Here is a 15,994-nt window from a genome sequence, read left to right on the forward strand (position 1 = left end):
CCACCCCCTCTGAGAGCTCTGGGACAGCACCCCTGGGAGCAGGACCACCTGGAGCCAGGGACTCAGGTGTGGTGAGCAGCCACGCCCCATCCCAGAGACCCCCACGGATACGCAGAGGCAGCGATGCTTCGTGTGTTTATTCTGCCATTCAAACCACTTGGACAGTGTCATGCAGTTTGGGATGCGCGTGTTTGTGTTGTGCGTGTGGAGTGGCTGCTGGCGCAGGGGGTGCCCAGGGGCAGGGGGCTCCAGTTGCGCTTGGCCCCCGCCTCCCACGGGGGAACGGCATGCACAAGGCCGGAGCGTTGGAGGGGAAGGGCGGAGGCAGGGGTGGGATCTCCCGTGGAGCCTCCCTTCCTGTTCTGGACAGCCCCTGGCAGTGGGCCCCCACGGACCCACAGCTGCTCTCTGCCTCTTCTCCCCTCCGGGGCCTCCCTGGGCCTCTTGGCGGAGTCCTTGGAATGCCTGGGAGAGACACAGCCGCCGCCCCCAGTGCCTGCTCGGGTCAGTGCCTGATCTGATGCAGGTAGCTGCTGGGGCTCGGCTTCCTCCAGTTCTGGCGGATCCTGGCACTCGACCTCCTGGAGTTCAGACACTGCTCGCCGGACGTCACTTCCGAGGCCCTGCTCTGTGGGTCAGCTGGTGAAGTGGGGGGCTCCGGAGCCCTGGAGGGAACAAGTGTATAAACAACATCAGCAGAAAGACACTGGGAGTAAGAGATTTTGGAACAAACAGACCAGCTCCGGGTCTCGCCAGTCCAAGAGCGGCTTGATGGGGCGGGACTTGGAGGAGTCTGAGAGACTTGGATTAGGTCAGGGGTGTGACGCCTAGGGGTCTCCCTGCCCTCCTCCACTCACGGCACCATCACCCACAGCTCCCCTGTGTCCTTAGCAGGCCAGGGTGACAGGCCAGCGGGGAGAAGGTGAGCAGCGACACGGATTTGCTCTCCCTGGATCCGATGCTCTCAGATGCTCGGGTCTAATGTTCTGATCCGTGGCCTCCGGGACATGGGAGAAGTGGAAGCTGGGGTCAATGCCCACAGCATCTAGGCCAGTGGTTCAGCCAGACCTCTGGGTGGCGGTGCCCGGACGTGCAGGGGCCTAAGCAAAGACGTGGGTGGCTAGGAAAGGTCGAATATTTCTCAACAGATGTCCATTTTATTTCGGGTGGGGACCCTCCCGAGCAGTGCTCAGAAGAACACACAGTTCAGGAGCTCGGCCAGAGATGCCACGGTGTCAGGGGCCTCATGCAAAGTTTGTACCTGAGCGATTTCCCTGCCCCAAACCATTTTCCCCTCCAGATGCCACTGTGAAATTTTAGCCATGCATTCATTCCATGCAGTCACCCACTCCCCATCTGAGGATCACTGCTGATAGGAAAGTGGCAGCGAGAAGCCCCCAGCACCCCTCTCTGCAAGTGCTGATGGGGGTCTTCTGTGATGCCACAGGAACTGTGATCCCTTACTTGCCAACCACATGACAGGCCCTGCGCAGACAGCCCCGCGGCTCCAACAGCAGCTCCAGGTCACAGAGCCAGGAGCGCTCCCCGCACCCAGCCTCCCCACTGCAGCCCAGGGACCTACTTGAGCCGGCTGCAGTGGTGGAGTGAGTGGCCCACGGGGTTCTGCTTGGGGGGCCTCTTCCTGCGCAACCTGCGCAAGGCCTCGGCGACACGGTGGTCCCCTGCGCACTCCCAGATGATCTGGGCGCGTTCCTCAGCCAGCTGATCCCCGCTGCGCTGAAACAGCCCCTGGATCTGCAGCAGGTCAGCATCCTGGAAGATGTTGGCTGAGGCCTGCTTGCGACCACGGGCCTCCGCCGGGGCCTGCCAAGGGGGTGGTTCGCTCACTACAGAGGCTGGGGTGCCCATCCTGGGTGCCCTGAGGAAGGAAAGCATGGAGAGATGTCAGTTCGGCAAGGCATTACCAAGACCAGGTACCTGGATGCTGCAAGGAATTCTGGGATTGCTTTTCTTTGGGAGCCAGAGTGGAGACAGTGTCCGCATCCCAGGACATGACTGGGGAGATCACCAAGTCATGATGAAGCGTTTCTGCATCTGACAAATGTGTCAGCCCACTCTGCAGATGAAACCCAACCCCGATCCACTGGATTTGCCACAGTGACAAAGCAACTTAAGAGTAGAGCCCAGGGGTTGGAGTGATAGCAAAGCGGGTAGGGCATTTGCCTTACACGTGGCCGACCCGGGTTCGATTCCCAGCATCCCATATGGTTCCCGAGCAGCACCATGAGTAATTCCTGAGTGCAGAGCCAGGAATAACCCCTGAGCATCGACAGGTGTGACCAAAAAAGAAAAAAAAAAAGAGTAGATCCCAAGAGTGTGGGTGGAGATCCCGGGTGCTGAGGACAAGGCCCATGTCTGCCACTGAGGGTATTGCACACCCCTCCCTTGCCAGGCTCTGCCAGGGCAAGCTCACGCCATGACATGTCAGCACAGCCCAGACACGCACTCCTCTACCTCGTGTCATGGATGATAGAACAGAAGCGCACCCAGAGAGCTGGCACCTGGCTCACACACAGAAGTGACAGGGAGTAGGGTTGGGCTCTCCCTTGGGAGCTCTGGCAGCAGCCTCCATGGCTACTAGCCAGGCCCCCCTCTCCCAGCCCAGCAGGGGTTGGTCGTCCCAGCCTCATCCAGTTCCCCAGGTCCAGTTCTTCAGCCTCATTCAGTTCCCCGAGGGCTCCAAACCAGAACCCAGTATTGTGTTTTACAATGGGGCAGGAACTAGACCAGCGGGGGTCTTACTCTAGCCCAAAGGCCCACCACAACAGAGGTGGGGTAAAAGAGGGGTCTGGAGGATTAGACTGAACTGCCCTGGGCAGAAGCTGAAATGTGTAAGTTTCAGTAAAAATGTCCCAATCAAGGGCCCATGCTCTGCAGCTTGCTTGGAATAATCAAGATACTCACAGTTCTTCCCCCCTCCCCACATACTCCCATGGCCCCTTCTCCAGCCTGGAGAAGCTGTGGACAGCAGGGTGAGGACGTCAGCCCTGCACAGAGCTCTGTCACCTTCCTGACTACAATCCTGGGCTCATTTCTCAGCCCCCTCTGAGCCAGCCGAATGGTAAAATTGGACAAACCTTGTCAGGACTGTCATGGGATAAAAATGTCTGGTGTGGGACCAGGCAGCAGTGAGTTAGAATCCAGGTGTCCCTCAGTGGCTGCCTCAGCGACTGTCCTTGGGGCAAGGGTGTCATGGAGATCCAGTGAGGTCCTTCATGTGTTCTAGCCATGCCTCACAGTCCAGGCTCATGGGGAAGGCCCAGGCGCTGTGTCCCTCTCTCCACAACTAGACACCCAGACACCTATTACCTGGCAGCCAGGTGAAAAGGGGAATTCAAGGTTAAAATATATTTAAATTCAAAATGCACATGCGGGGGCTAGAGCGATAGCACAGCGGGTAGGGTGTTTGCCTTCCACCCTGCCGACCCGGGTTCGATTCCCAGCATCCCATATAGTCCCCTGAGCATCACCAGGAGTAATTCCTGAGTGCAAAACCAGGAGTGACCCCTGTGCATCGCCAGGTGTGACCCAAAAAGCAAAAAAAAAAAAAACAAAAAAAAACCCAAAATGCACATGCGGGGCCGGAGGGAGAGAACAATATAGGAAGGGGGCTTGCCTTTCATGAGGCCAATCTGCATCGATTTCTAGCACCCTATGATGCCCTGAACCTTGGCAGGTATGATCCTTGAGCACAAAGTCTGAAGTAAGCCCCGAGCATTGCCAGATGTGATCTAAACCTCTGCCCCTCCACACCCCTCCCTCCAATAAAAGTACATGCTCTGAAAAAATGGAAAGCCTACAGAATCTTCTGGGTAAGAGAGTTGGTTAAAAAAACACTGGAGTGCTCTGCAGACAAGGAGTTCCAGGTCTAATCCCTGGCACTGCATGGGCCCTGGGAACCGCCGTGTGTGGCTCCAGAACCCAAGAAAAGAAGCATGACCAATTTCCTGTCAGCCTCTTGCAGAAGTCCCCTTACTCTGTCTTTTGTTCTGTCATTTTGCCATTCCTCCTTTGCCCTGGCCTTCCCTCATCCTTACAGTCACGACTCCTTAGTCTAGTACTGTCCATCTCACTCTGTCCCAGTTCCCACATCACCTATCTGGCCCCGAGGGAGAACACAGTGTGTAGGGAGCTTGCCTTGAGGGCAGCCAACCCAGATTGTATCCCTCACACCCAACATGGTCCCTGGGGCATCACAAAGAGTGATCGCTGAGTGCAGAACCAAAAGTAAACCCTGAGAGGGGCTGCAGCAATAGTGCAGCGGGTGGGGTGTTTGCCTTGCACACAGTCGACCTGGGTTCAATTCCCCAGCATCACATATGGTCTCTCCAACACCGCCAGGAGTGATTGCTGAGTGCAGAGCCAGGAGCAACCCCTGAGCATCGCCAGGTGTGACCCAAAAAGCAAAAAAAATTTAAATTTTACAAATTTTAAAAAAAGAAGTAAACCCTGAGCATATCTAGGTGTGACTCTAAAACAACAACAACAAAACACCTAAATCTTCTATCATAAGGACCCACACACACCCTTTCAAAAAATTTAGTAACAAATATAAAGTTCGCAGATAAATAATGTTCAGATAAATTAGCTTCATAAAAAGGGTGGTCTTGGGGCTGGAGTGATAGCACAGCGGGTAGGGTGTTTGCCGTGCACGCAGCCGACCCGGGTTCGATTCCCAGCATCCCATATGGTCCCCTGAGCACCGCCAGGAGTAATTCCTGAGTGCGAGCCAGGAGTAACCTCTGTGCATTGCCAAGTCTTGAGCCAGATAAAGATAGTACAGGGGTAAGGTGCTTTCTTTTGCATGAAGTCAAACAGGTTTTATTCCCAACACCACATATGGTCCCCAGTCCCACCAGCAGTGATCTCTGAGCACAGAGCTAGGAGTAAGCCCCGAACACAAGTCCCACACCCCCAACCCCACTCCCCAAACCACGGCTGCTGCTGCCACCAAATGATACTCTTTTATCTGGAAAATGGGAACTAACAAACCTGCTTCTCCTTAAGCACTGTTCTGGGAATCCAGTTCAAACCTATAATGAGTGATAATGCAATCTCTTGAGCTGGATGACAGGTACCAGAGAAAACAGCCACCACCAAGTCACACGTAATACAAGCTACCTGGGGTACTAACACAGCCGGCACCATGCATCACACTGATTTATCTTGAAGATCTTCTCAGCCCTCTCCATCTTCAAACACTTCGCAGGCACTAAGGCACAGTGATCCTCGTCCCAGCCCAGAGGAGACGGGAAAGAAGCTGCGATACGGCTGTGAAGTGGCTCAGCCAGGCTAAAGACGGCGGTGCCTTCACGCCACTGTGCTTTGCTGGGAGGTGACGCCACTATCCCCACCTCACTCACTAAGGGGGAAATCCGTCCAAGAGAGGGAAGAACCACAAGGGACCCTCCCTCCCCCACCAGAGACTGCCCTGGGAAAATGGGATTTTTTTTCCTTTTCATCTTTGAAGAGGGTCATGCCTGGCTGTGCTTGTGGGCTCAGGACCAGCTCAGTGCTGGCTCAGGACCACATGGTGTTGGGGACGGAACCCAAAGCGCCTGCTTGTAAAGCAGAGCTGTCAGCTTTACACTCCACACTGCTGAGCTATCTCTGGCCCGAGGGAACGGACCCACTTTTGTTTCTGTTTTCTTTTTGCTAGCAACAGGGCTGTTTTCTGAGCAACAGGCTGCCCCAGAGCCTTGAGCACATGGCAGTAAAGAGGAAGTGGCCTGGTGTCCACCATGAAATCTGGATCCTCAGCCCGGACACAGAGCAGGCTTCTGAGTCAGAGGACCGGGCGTGGGGTTCTCCGTCCGACTCACTCACCAAGAGGGTCCCAGGCACTGCCCTGGCCTTTGGGAGTTGGGGAGAAGCAGGTGCACATTCTCTTCCTTGGTAAGAAGAACAAGTGGATGATGATGGTCCCTCAGGCAAGCATCAGTGGTTCTGAAAGGAGGCATCAAGGGTGGGTTTGCTTGTCTGTCAGTGCAGGCCACGTGGCCCATTCGTTGTCAGGAAACTCCCTAACCATCGCTTCCCTTCTTCAAGGCCAGACTGTTTTGGTACTGTGGGCTGGAGGGAGCCAGAATTCAGTGCTTTCGGACACTGCAGTGATGAAGGTGGGCTCTAGCCAGTCCTGAGGTAGATTCACAGGTTTGTCTGGGGCGCTGTCCCTTCTCACCCTGCCCTCGGGAAGCAGGGCGGACTCCAGCACAGCAGCCAAGGCCCTGGAGAGGAAATGGCTGGGAGCCTGACTTCCCCCTCATCCCAGCCCCTCTGCCAGGCCTGCCAGACTCGCCTTCGGTTTGGGTGAATGACAGGAAGCAAGAAGGCACCACAAAAAACTGTCGACAAGAGTCTGAGACACCTACCTCACTCAGACTCTCCATGAGCCATCAGAAGGCCTTGGCACCCTAAATTCTGAGGCCCTTGGGTGTTTTTTTTTTTTTTTTTTTTTTTTTGGTCATGATGGTGGTGGCGGTAGGAACCTTCGGCTCACTCCTGGAAGGATTGGGGAATCATATGGGTTGCTGGGATTGAACCCAGGCGGCCATGTGCAAGGCAAGTGCCCTACCCACCGTACTATCCCTCCAGCCCCAACGAGGCCTTTGTTCTTGGCTCTCTGCCCAGCTTGGGAGTCAGACAGCAGAGTGAGGCTTCAAAAAAAAACTGCATTTCACAGAGGATTAGGTGGTGAACCTTTGAAGACCCTGAATCAGAAGGCTTATTATTGGTCACCTTGCCCATCTCATTGTGCGCAACTCATTCATCCTCATTCATCGCTTTCCCCCTCATTTCCCGGAGAGGACCCGAATCCCGGGAAGCCAGAGTACACTCGAACAATGGCACTTTTTAAAACTGAAAAACGAAACCACCCAGCTATTAAAAGATTACAAACGGCTCTCCCTGCAGAGCTGATACAAATGAAGATAAGCGTGGTTCTATGGGCGAATGAGAAAAGGCTAATTACGAAACACTTCAACTTGACACAAATCAGGTTAAAAAAACAAACCTCTAAAGTAAACACCAAAACGTTGGAGATGTCAAAGTTCAACTTGTTTCAGAGCAAGGCAGTCCACCAGCTCTGGAACTCTAAAGACTGACCAAGGACAGAATCTGCAGTGGAGAAAGGGTGTGGGGTCAAGGGCTCCTGGTGATTTATGAGGCTTGGCCTGGCCACTTCCAGAGATGCAGGACTCCTGGGGGCTGCGGGGCCCAGCTCCTAAGTTAACACACTCCCCTCATGAGAAGTAAGTGGCAGTAAGTATCTCTGAAATGAGAGGCTGAGAACTCTGGGACCTGGCCCAAATCAGCACAGGGCCTCGGCCTGTTTCCGTACCCAGGAATGCCCCTGGATGAGACGCTCCTGAGGGACAGTCCCCTGGACAAACAGCAGAGCCAGTGTCCCCCCCCCCCCCACACACACACACACACACACCTCCACTGTGGTTTCCACCAGGCGAGCTTGGGACCAACAGGCAGGAGGTGGCCTCCAACTCTGTGTCCAGGAGGTGGAGCAAGGCCATGGGGCACTTCCTCCAAAACCAATTCTTAAATACCACGTGGGCTCCTACTGCCTCTGGTGCTGGGAACCACTCCTCAAGCAGACCTTTGCTGTATCCCTGATAACTGGGTGGCCTTGGCAAGCCTCAGTTTCCCCTTCCTGAGTTTGCTCATCATCAACATGGTGAACATAAGACAATGTCAGAAGACAAGGGAGAGTGCAGATGGGAAAGCACCATTCCAGATCCTTTCCATTCCGAGTGACCACCAGTCAGAAACTCCTTCAAAAGGGCTTTTTTTTTTTTAAGGTCTCACGGCTCTCCGGAGAAGAGGGGACCCGGCGGGAGCCCAGGGGGGGGAGGGGGGGTGCGGTGTGTCTTACATCATCCTGCCCGTGGAGGCAGCTTCCTGGGATTCAAAGGGGGAAATCTTCGTCATCCTCAGGGCCACCCCCCTCCCCCCACAAGAAAGCACGTCGCAACAGTTGCAATCAGCGCGCAGAGAAACTTGCCCCAAGTTACCTCGGGGATGGCGATGAGGCTGGGAAGGGGACCCCAGGGGTCTGACCCTAGCACCCCAGCACCCACGCGTCCCACCGCGGTTATTTTTGTCCCTTCCAGATGGTTGATGAGGTCTTGGCGTGGGGGAGGGGGGGTGGGGGGGCGCGGGAGGGAGAAAGAGAGAGAGGAAGGAAGGAAGGACCCAGACGGCTCGGAAACCTCGCACTCAAAACCTGCGTGTTTTTTGTTTTCTGTTTTTTTGTCTCTTTTGCTTCCACGGTTTTAGAACGGAGGGCTGGAACGTCAGCCTCCCCCGAGCCTGCGTCGGCGCCCTGGGTCCTCACTCCCCCAGCACGGCGGGGAGTCGGGGCGATTACTCACCGCGCGCAAGGGCAGCAAGGCAGACCGCAGGTCCGGACGGGGCCAGCTGCGCCGCGTCCCCCACGGGGCCAGCAGCCCTTTCCCAAAGGCGGGCGACAGCGCGGGGCTTCCCGCACCCCCCCCGCCGCAGGGGGTCACCAGGGCCAGCCGGCGTTCGCGAACCGGTCGTGGGCTTGGAAGCGGGTAATGCTGGCCGAGGTCACCCACCGGGCGACCAGCCCAGCGCAAGCCGGTCCCTGCAGGGCACGCAACGCCCGGCGGCGTCCAGGGGGCTCCGGAGCGGCAGGTCCCAGCACCCGCCCGGCCGCCCGGCCGTTGCCACCGCCCGCGAGCTTGCTCGAGGACCTACGTACCTCGCTGCCGCGGCCAGCCACTCGGGTCACCGCCGCGGCTCCCCGGAGAGAGCGCTCGGCGGCCGCGGAACCGCCAATCCCCGGCCGCGCTCCGGGCGAGCTCGGGTGCGAGCCTTCCAAAACTCGAACGCGGAGACGCCGCCAGCCAATCAGCGGCCGCACAGCCGCGAGGGGCGTGTCGGGGCTCCGCCCCCTTCCCTCCGCCGCCTCGAAACCCGAGTGCGGAGATGAGCCGCGTCCAATCAGCGGACGAGCAGCGGCGAGTGGGCGTGTCCTCCCGAGCCGGCTGCCCCCGCCCCGAGCCACCCTCGCGTCGCGCCCCGAGGCGCCCCCTTCATTGACGTCAGTGCCCAGGAGAGCGCGGTTTTGCTGGCGCTGGAGCCGGGCGGGGCCGCATTCCTGCCAAGGGGTGCGGCCGTGGGCCCTGCTGGGTGCAAGTGACGGGTGCCCCTTCCCCTGGGCCCAAGGCCAGTGAGCGCAGCGCGCAACCCCGCGCGCAGCTCTCTGCAAATAGCCCCGCCGCTCGCAGATCACTTGCTCCCAAGAGGCGGCTTTGACCGAGGGGAACTGAGTGGTCGGTCTCAGATCTTGGGCTCCAGAGCTAGAATAGGTGGGTTCGAGTCTTGGGTCAGCTCTACCGCCTGATGAAGTTGCAAGGAGCCAGTTACCTAAAATGACATAATATTGCAAAGATTTTATTCATTCCTCATGCGGCGGTTTTATTAAGTACCCACCAGGTTGGAGTACCCTTGGCTTGGAAGGGGCAAACACCGAAAATCCTGAAACACTTGTGATTACAGTCGTGATTAAGTTCATATCGTAGCTGTTCATGTTTCCAGAGATCCTAAAGGCAGGATTTTTAAAATTAAATAAAATTTTATTTTAAAAATTTTAATTAAAAAAATTTTTTTAACAAATGGGAACTCTCACCTGTGGTGGTGGGGGGAGGCGGGTGCCAGAGCTACACCTGGTGGTGCTCCCAGGGGCCATGCGGTGCTGCGATCTAACTCAGGGTTGGGCATACAATGTGCTCCTTCCTGCTGCGTTATCTCCCTGACTCAAGAAATCACAGTATTTAAGTTGAGATATGAAGGAGGGCCTGGAAAGCATGTTTAAGGAAGAGAGAGTGACATGAGGGTGGTCTGACTCAGTGAGGCCTGGAGTAAGGCTGGCAAGGGAGAGGGTGGTGGGAAGCAGAAGGCAAAGGCGGCCGTGATGAAATTTCCACAGGATCCTCTGAGGAAATAGCAGTGGCTATTTTTTTGTTGTTTTTTTTGTTTTTTTTCTTTAGATACTGGGAATTGAACCCAGAGCCTTTTTTTTTCTCTTTGAGTCACACACCCAGCAATACTCAGGGGTTACTCCTGGCTCTTCACTCAGAAATTACTTCTGGCAGTGCTCTGGGGAACCATATGGGACGCTGGGGATGGAACTCAGGAGGGCTGCATGCAAGGCAAACACTCTGTTGCACTATTGCTCCAGCCTGAATCCAGAGTCTTATACATGCAAAACATGCCCTTTACCACTGAGCCACATCTCTAGCCTATATGTAATTATTTACTAGACATTTTATAACACTTATTATATGCCAATATCACCATCAGATCTTTACAATGACTTCATCTCGTCCTCACAAATTTGTGTTTGCAAAAGGTCACAGTCCAGCCATGCTATGGAACTTGATTGGAGACCAGGGATGTGTGCAGTGCGTCCAGTAGGCTCTTGGTAAATTATTTTGCTTGTTTGTTTGTTACTTAGACGGTGAACTGGCTCAAAATGGCCAGGAAGGGGTTGGAGAGATGGCTGAAAGAGCTGAGGGCATGCTCTGCATGGGAAAGGGTTAGGGAGTAACCTCCAGCACTGCCAGGATGGACGCATCCTAAACCTCCAGTGGCCAGAAAGGATGCCTGGTTCCATGCAGCTAGGTCTCCCTGATTACTCGTTCATTTCAAGACTGGCTGTCAGTAGTATGTAAATCAGATTTCTCTTCTGTAACAGATCTGAGGGGAAAGGGTAAGAGGCAGTACACGGGGACTTGAGAAGCTCTTTTTGCAAGCTGGAGATGTTGAGGAGCTGTCCTTTATACCCTCACCTTCAGTTAGTTCCTCTCTCTGTCCTGCACAAAAGGCATTTGGTCAGAGGATTGGAGAGACAGTGGTGGCAGCGGTAGCAGTGGTGGGAGTGCTGTATGTAGGCAGTTTAAGATGCTCGTTTTGCACATGGTCGAGCTAGGTTCGATCCTAGGCACCATGTATGGCCCCGTGATCCTCGTGCACAGAGCCAGGAGCCGTGAGAACCACTGGGTGGCACCCCAATAAAGGTAAAGGCCCTCCCGTTGATCGTCGATTTGCTCGAGCGGGCCCAGTAACGTCTCCATTGGAGACTCTGTTGTTACTGTGTCTGGCATATCGAATACTCTCGGTAGCTTGCCGGGCACCCCAATAACAAAGACAAAATTAACTACCTCGTCAGTGCTTGGCTGTCATTGAAAGGGCTTTGACGTGGTCTCACTTTGCTTTTTTTGTCCTGAATTCCTATGGGAAATCTTGAAAAGAAATAAGCAATGCGTAACTCCAGTGGAGGGTATTGTTGTAAAGTCTGTCAATCATCTGCTAGGCTCAGGGAGGGCCTTTGCAAGATGCCTAAGCGGGGAGGCTGGATGTCTGGCCCGCAGATTCCTCCTGCCCGTTCCAAATAAGAGGAAGCCGGACTGGGCATGTCCGTGCTTGGAGATCTGAGGAATTCTGATGTCGTGAGCTCAGAAGGGCACACCAGGGTAGGATTCACCGCCCCAGAAGCACAAGGAGCTCTGGGTGAGGTGTGAGTAAGACTGGGTGGAAAATATCTGGTGTCTCCAAACATTTGTGCAAGCATGTGACCATGTGCTTACCACACAATGGGCTTGTGTTGCTATTGTTACAGTTCCAGGATTCACAACATCTGATGGAGCACTTCCACAGTTCTCTGGGGGTATAATGGCATCATGTGGCATATGGATTCCTCTCCCTCCCACCCAGCCCCCAAACAGGGCCCACCTTGGGGAAGGTCAACTCTGGGGAATAGAGCCCTAGTATAAATCACACCAAGACCTGGTTTAACCAAGGGGAGATGAGAACAACCCTTGTTTGCAAAATGTAAACCCACAATTCTGTAGTCAAGATAAATATCTAGGGGTTGGAGTGATAGAACAGCAGGTAGGGCGTTTGTCTTGCAGGTGGCTGACCTGGGTTCGATTCCCTGCATTCCATATGGTCCCCTGAGCACCGCCAGGAGTAATTCCTGAGTGCAGAGCCAGGAGTAACTCCTGTGCATTGCCAGGTGTGACCCAAAAAGAAAAAAAAAATCTAGATGTAATTTTGTCTGTCTATTTGTTTCTTTGTCACACTCAGCAATGCTCAGGGGTTACTCCTGGCTCTCCATTCAGGTATCACTCCTCGTGGTACCCACGGGACCATATGGGATGCCGAGGATTGAACTAGGATTGGTTGTATGTACTATTGCTCTGATTGTTGAGCTTTTCCTTTCTCCCCACCCCCCACTTTTTTTTTTAATAACGGCGACCACTTCTGGTGGTGCTTGGGCCAAGTGGTGTCAGAAATCAAAATTGGGGCCTTGTATATGCCAGGTACATGCTAATACTTGAGCTTTGTCCAGTTGCATACCTTTTCTCCATTTTTCCACCTGTCTCCAAATTTGGAAAGATATTTTATTTTTTAATTTTTTTTGATGCTGATGGTTTTAATTATGAAGAAAAAAGACAATTCCTGAAGTTTACTTTCTTTTTTTTTTTCTTTTTGGGTCACACCCGGTGATGCTCAGGGGTTATTCCTGGCTCATGCACTCAGGACTCATTCCTAGCGGTGCTCAGGGGACCATATGGGATGCTGGGAATCAAACTCGGGTCGGCTGCGTGCAAGGCAAACGCCCTACCCGCTGTGCTATTGCTCCAGCCCCTACATATTTTAATAATTTTTTACTGTATTGTAGAAAGGAATTGTGGGTAACTATTTATTAGTCTTATAAACCTTTCATTTGGAAAGATATTTTAATAAGTGCACATGGGTTGCACATTTTTCATTATGTCCCAGGCTTCAGCATGGCTCAGAAGGTGCTGGTAAAAACTTAAAAAAAGGAAGTAGAATGTAGATAAGGGATTCCAGAGATTCAAACTTAGACAAATGGCTTCACCTCTCTGCCTATTTTCCTACCTATGCAATGGGAATAACCATAGCCACCTTTCAGCAAGAGTTTGAAGATGGAAGTTGCCGCAGGCCATCCTAGAGACTCAAAGCCAGCACAGGACTCCTCCCTCTCCCTCTCCCTCTCCCTCTCCCTCCTCTCCCTCTCCCTCTCCCTCTCCCTCTCCCTCTCCCTCTCCCTCCTCTCCCTCTCCCTCTCCCTCTCCCTCCTCTCCCTCTCCCTCTCCCTCTCCCTCTCCCTCTCCCTCCCCCTCCTCTCCCTCTCCCTCTCCCTCTCCCTCTCCCTCCTCTCCCTCTCCCTCTCCCTCTCCCCCTCCCCCTCCCTCTCTCTCTCTCAGCTCCGGCTGGAAACAGTCAAGCAGCTGACAGTTACACAGATGGGGCAAGTCTGGGTTTTGTTCCCTGGGTCTGTTCTTGCTGTCTGTCTAGTTCTGGGGACAGCAGACAGCAGAGAGAACTCAGATTCAACTGACAAACAGCAGTGCAAGGTTGGGGCCACTCCACTGTTTTTGATGAATGGTTTTGATCATTCTTAACTTAAAAAAGCAAAATAAAACAAGACAAAAGAAATCTTCTGCTAAAGCAACTTCCTCTAGTCTTCTTTTCAGAACTTACAATGTGATAGCGCAGCAAGTAGGCACTTGCTTTGCGTTTGGCTGACCCAGGTTCCATCCTCGGCATTCCATATGGTCTATGGTCTCTTGAGCCCATCAGGAGTAATTCCTGAGTGCAGAAGCAGGAGTACCACGTGAGCATTGCCAGATGTGACCCCCAAAACAAAATGAATTTAAAATTGAAAGTTCTCTAGGTAAATGGTCCGTTACAGCAACACTAAATAGATATGTAGGGGCTGGAGTGATAGTACAGTGGGTAGTGCATTTGCCTTTCATGCAGCTGATTCAGGTTCAATCCCCAGCATTCCTTATGGTCCCCCAAGCACCGCCAGGAGTAATTCCTGAGCGCAGAGCCAGAAGTAACTCTCGAGCATTGCTGGGTGTGACCCAAACAGCAAACTAAATAAATAAAAATTAAAAAATAAATATGTAGACTTATCCACAATTATATAATATGTCAGTGTGTATACTCACATGTATATACACCATTGGATAGATTAGAATAAAAGGTCAGTATTGTGCTGGTCTGTTTCAGTTGTTCTAGAACACACTTTGATAGACTCGAGGGAGGTGCTTAACCACAGAAATGCATCGCTGGTACTTCCATCTCCAAACATGGTTCCATTGCAAGTTCAAACTCCAACATAGAAATTTGCAAGTGGGAGGGTGGCTGGAGCAATAGCACAGCAGATAGGGCATTTGCCTTGCACCTGGCCGACCTGAGTTCAATTATCAGTTTCCCGTATGGTCCCCTGAGTACTGCCAGGAGTAATTCCTGAGTGCAAAGCCAGGAGTAATCCCTGAGCATCGCCGGGTATGACCCAAAAAGCAAAAAAAAAAAAGAAAAAAAAATTGGGGAAGGAGGGAGAGGAGATGTAACTCAGTTCAGAGCAAGTACTCGTGATTTCTAACATACAGGGGCTTAGATGTAGAAACAAACCTAGCTATGAATGGCTAGTCGCATGTGTCCACATTCTTCAGCTGTTTCTGCTCGAGGACCTAGAAGCAATGAGACTCCAACAGAAGAAAGCACACGTGGCACCTAGATATTGATTTCTTTCTTTCTCTTGTCCCCGCCCCCCCCCCACCTCATTCTTTTTTATGTCTGGGGTTAGTAATCTGAGGGCCAGCATTTGGGCTCCTGAGGCCAAGAGGGATACTTCTTCAACGTCTAACTTGGTTTCCGGGAAGGCTTAGTTCAAGTCCTCCATGGTCATCTGATCCAATGGGATGCTGTTCTTTTTCTTCTCCAGCTCCTTCCGGTATTCCTCCATCCTGGCCTTGGAGAGCACCAGAAACACAGCACAGCTTTTCACAGCATCCACCTGTGCTGTAAATTTACCTTCTGGCACGGGAACTTTCATGGCATTGAACACCTCAGGGTCTTCCACCAGGCTACCACGCTGGCCTTGTCATAAGCCCAGTCGATGGCAGGGTGGTTTCTCAGGAAGAGGGTCACATTTCAGGATTTCAGGAAGTTAGGAATGGCTTTGTAGTATCGGAAGATGATATCCCCAAAAGCTATGCAGTTGATGGTTTTCCAAGTAAATTTTCACCCAGCCATCTCGAGATCCTACACAGACCCTGGTAACCTCTAGATATTATTTTCTCAGTGCCATCATCCACGGAGGAATCACAGCTCTTTGGCAAAATAGCTGATTCCACTACTGGGGGTTGACAAGTTCAAGATGATTTTAGAACAGCTAGGTGTGCTGGAAAGTCAGAAAGCATATAAAGAATAATAGAGCTGGGAACAGAGTGATAATATAGTGGGTAGGGTGCTTGCCTTGCACATAGCTAACCTTGGTTCGATCCCAGCATCCCATATGGTCATTTGAGGTCTGCCAGGAGTGATTCCTGAGTGCAGAGCCAGGAATAAGCCCTGAGCACCTCCAAGTATGGCCCCAAAATAAAAATAAAATAAAATAAATAATAATGGTGCTGGGTCCAAAGGACAAGGAGTCGGTGGATAAGGACTCCATTAGCCAAATGGGGAGCTTCAAAATTATATGGTTATAGAGTATCACCCCATGAATGTAAGATTAAGCTTAATCTTAATTAATTAATCTTAATCTTAATTAATTAATTAATCAAGCTCAGATTACTCAAGTAAGTGACCAGGTGTATTAATAGAGAAGAGAAAGCTCTTCCTTAGAGTAGAATGCTCAATAATAAATGTTAAAGGGATAATGCTGTTAAAAACATAATTAATATTGTGTAAGATAACAGAAATAAGGACTCTTCATATATTTTCTCTGTTGGTTGTGTACATGTGACATTTTGAACATACTATCCTTTTTCTGTCTCTTTCCACATTATATGTCAGTTGTTGGAATTTAGTCTACGGTTTAATCCTTTTGTTTCTTTGGTTTTGGGCCATACCTGTTGGTGCTCACAGGTGACTCCTAGTTCTGCACTCAGGA

At 52.4% G+C, this 15,994-nt stretch overlaps 1 protein-coding gene and 1 pseudogene across 2 annotated transcripts; both read right to left on the minus strand.

Annotated features, from left to right (window-relative positions):
• Nucleotides 1-122: 122 nt before the first annotated feature.
• Nucleotides 123-8,881, minus strand: AVPI1 (arginine vasopressin induced 1). Of its 2 annotated transcripts, none has more exons than XM_056120728.1 (3): nucleotides 8,759-8,881; nucleotides 1,583-1,879; nucleotides 123-665 (listed from the first exon to the last, which is right to left on the minus strand). In XM_056120728.1, the coding sequence occupies exons 2-3, from the start codon at nucleotides 1,867-1,869 to the stop codon at nucleotides 506-508; spliced, it is 447 nt and encodes a 148-aa protein (XP_055976703.1). In that variant the 5' UTR covers nucleotides 1,870-1,879; nucleotides 8,759-8,881; the 3' UTR covers nucleotides 123-505. The 2 variants fall into 2 exon arrangements, with proteins under 2 accessions (XP_055976703.1, XP_055976702.1); XM_056120727.1 differs by lacking the exon at nucleotides 8,759-8,881 and adding an exon at nucleotides 8,406-8,538.
• Nucleotides 8,882-14,682: 5,801 nt separating this feature from the next.
• Nucleotides 14,683-15,135, minus strand: LOC130029821 (ATP synthase subunit d, mitochondrial-like; annotated as a pseudogene).
• Between the last annotated feature and the right edge of the window lie 859 nt (nucleotides 15,136-15,994).

Source organism: Sorex fumeus, unplaced genomic scaffold (genome assembly GCF_029834395.1).
Source record: "Sorex fumeus unplaced genomic scaffold, SorFum_2.1 ptg000043l, whole genome shotgun sequence".
Taxonomy (NCBI): Eukaryota; Metazoa; Chordata; class Mammalia; order Eulipotyphla; family Soricidae; genus Sorex; species Sorex fumeus.

Excerpts from the sequence above, each read along its gene's own strand:
- AVPI1 (XM_056120728.1), bottom strand. The coding sequence starts at position 1,869 with ATGGGCACCCCAGCCTCTGTAGTGAGCGAACCACCCCCTTGGCAGGCC. Across the intron at positions 666-1,582 it reads CACCACTGCAGCCGGCTCAA|GGCTCCGGAGCCCCCCACTT; the intron begins GTAGGTCCCTGG and ends TGTTCCCTCCAG.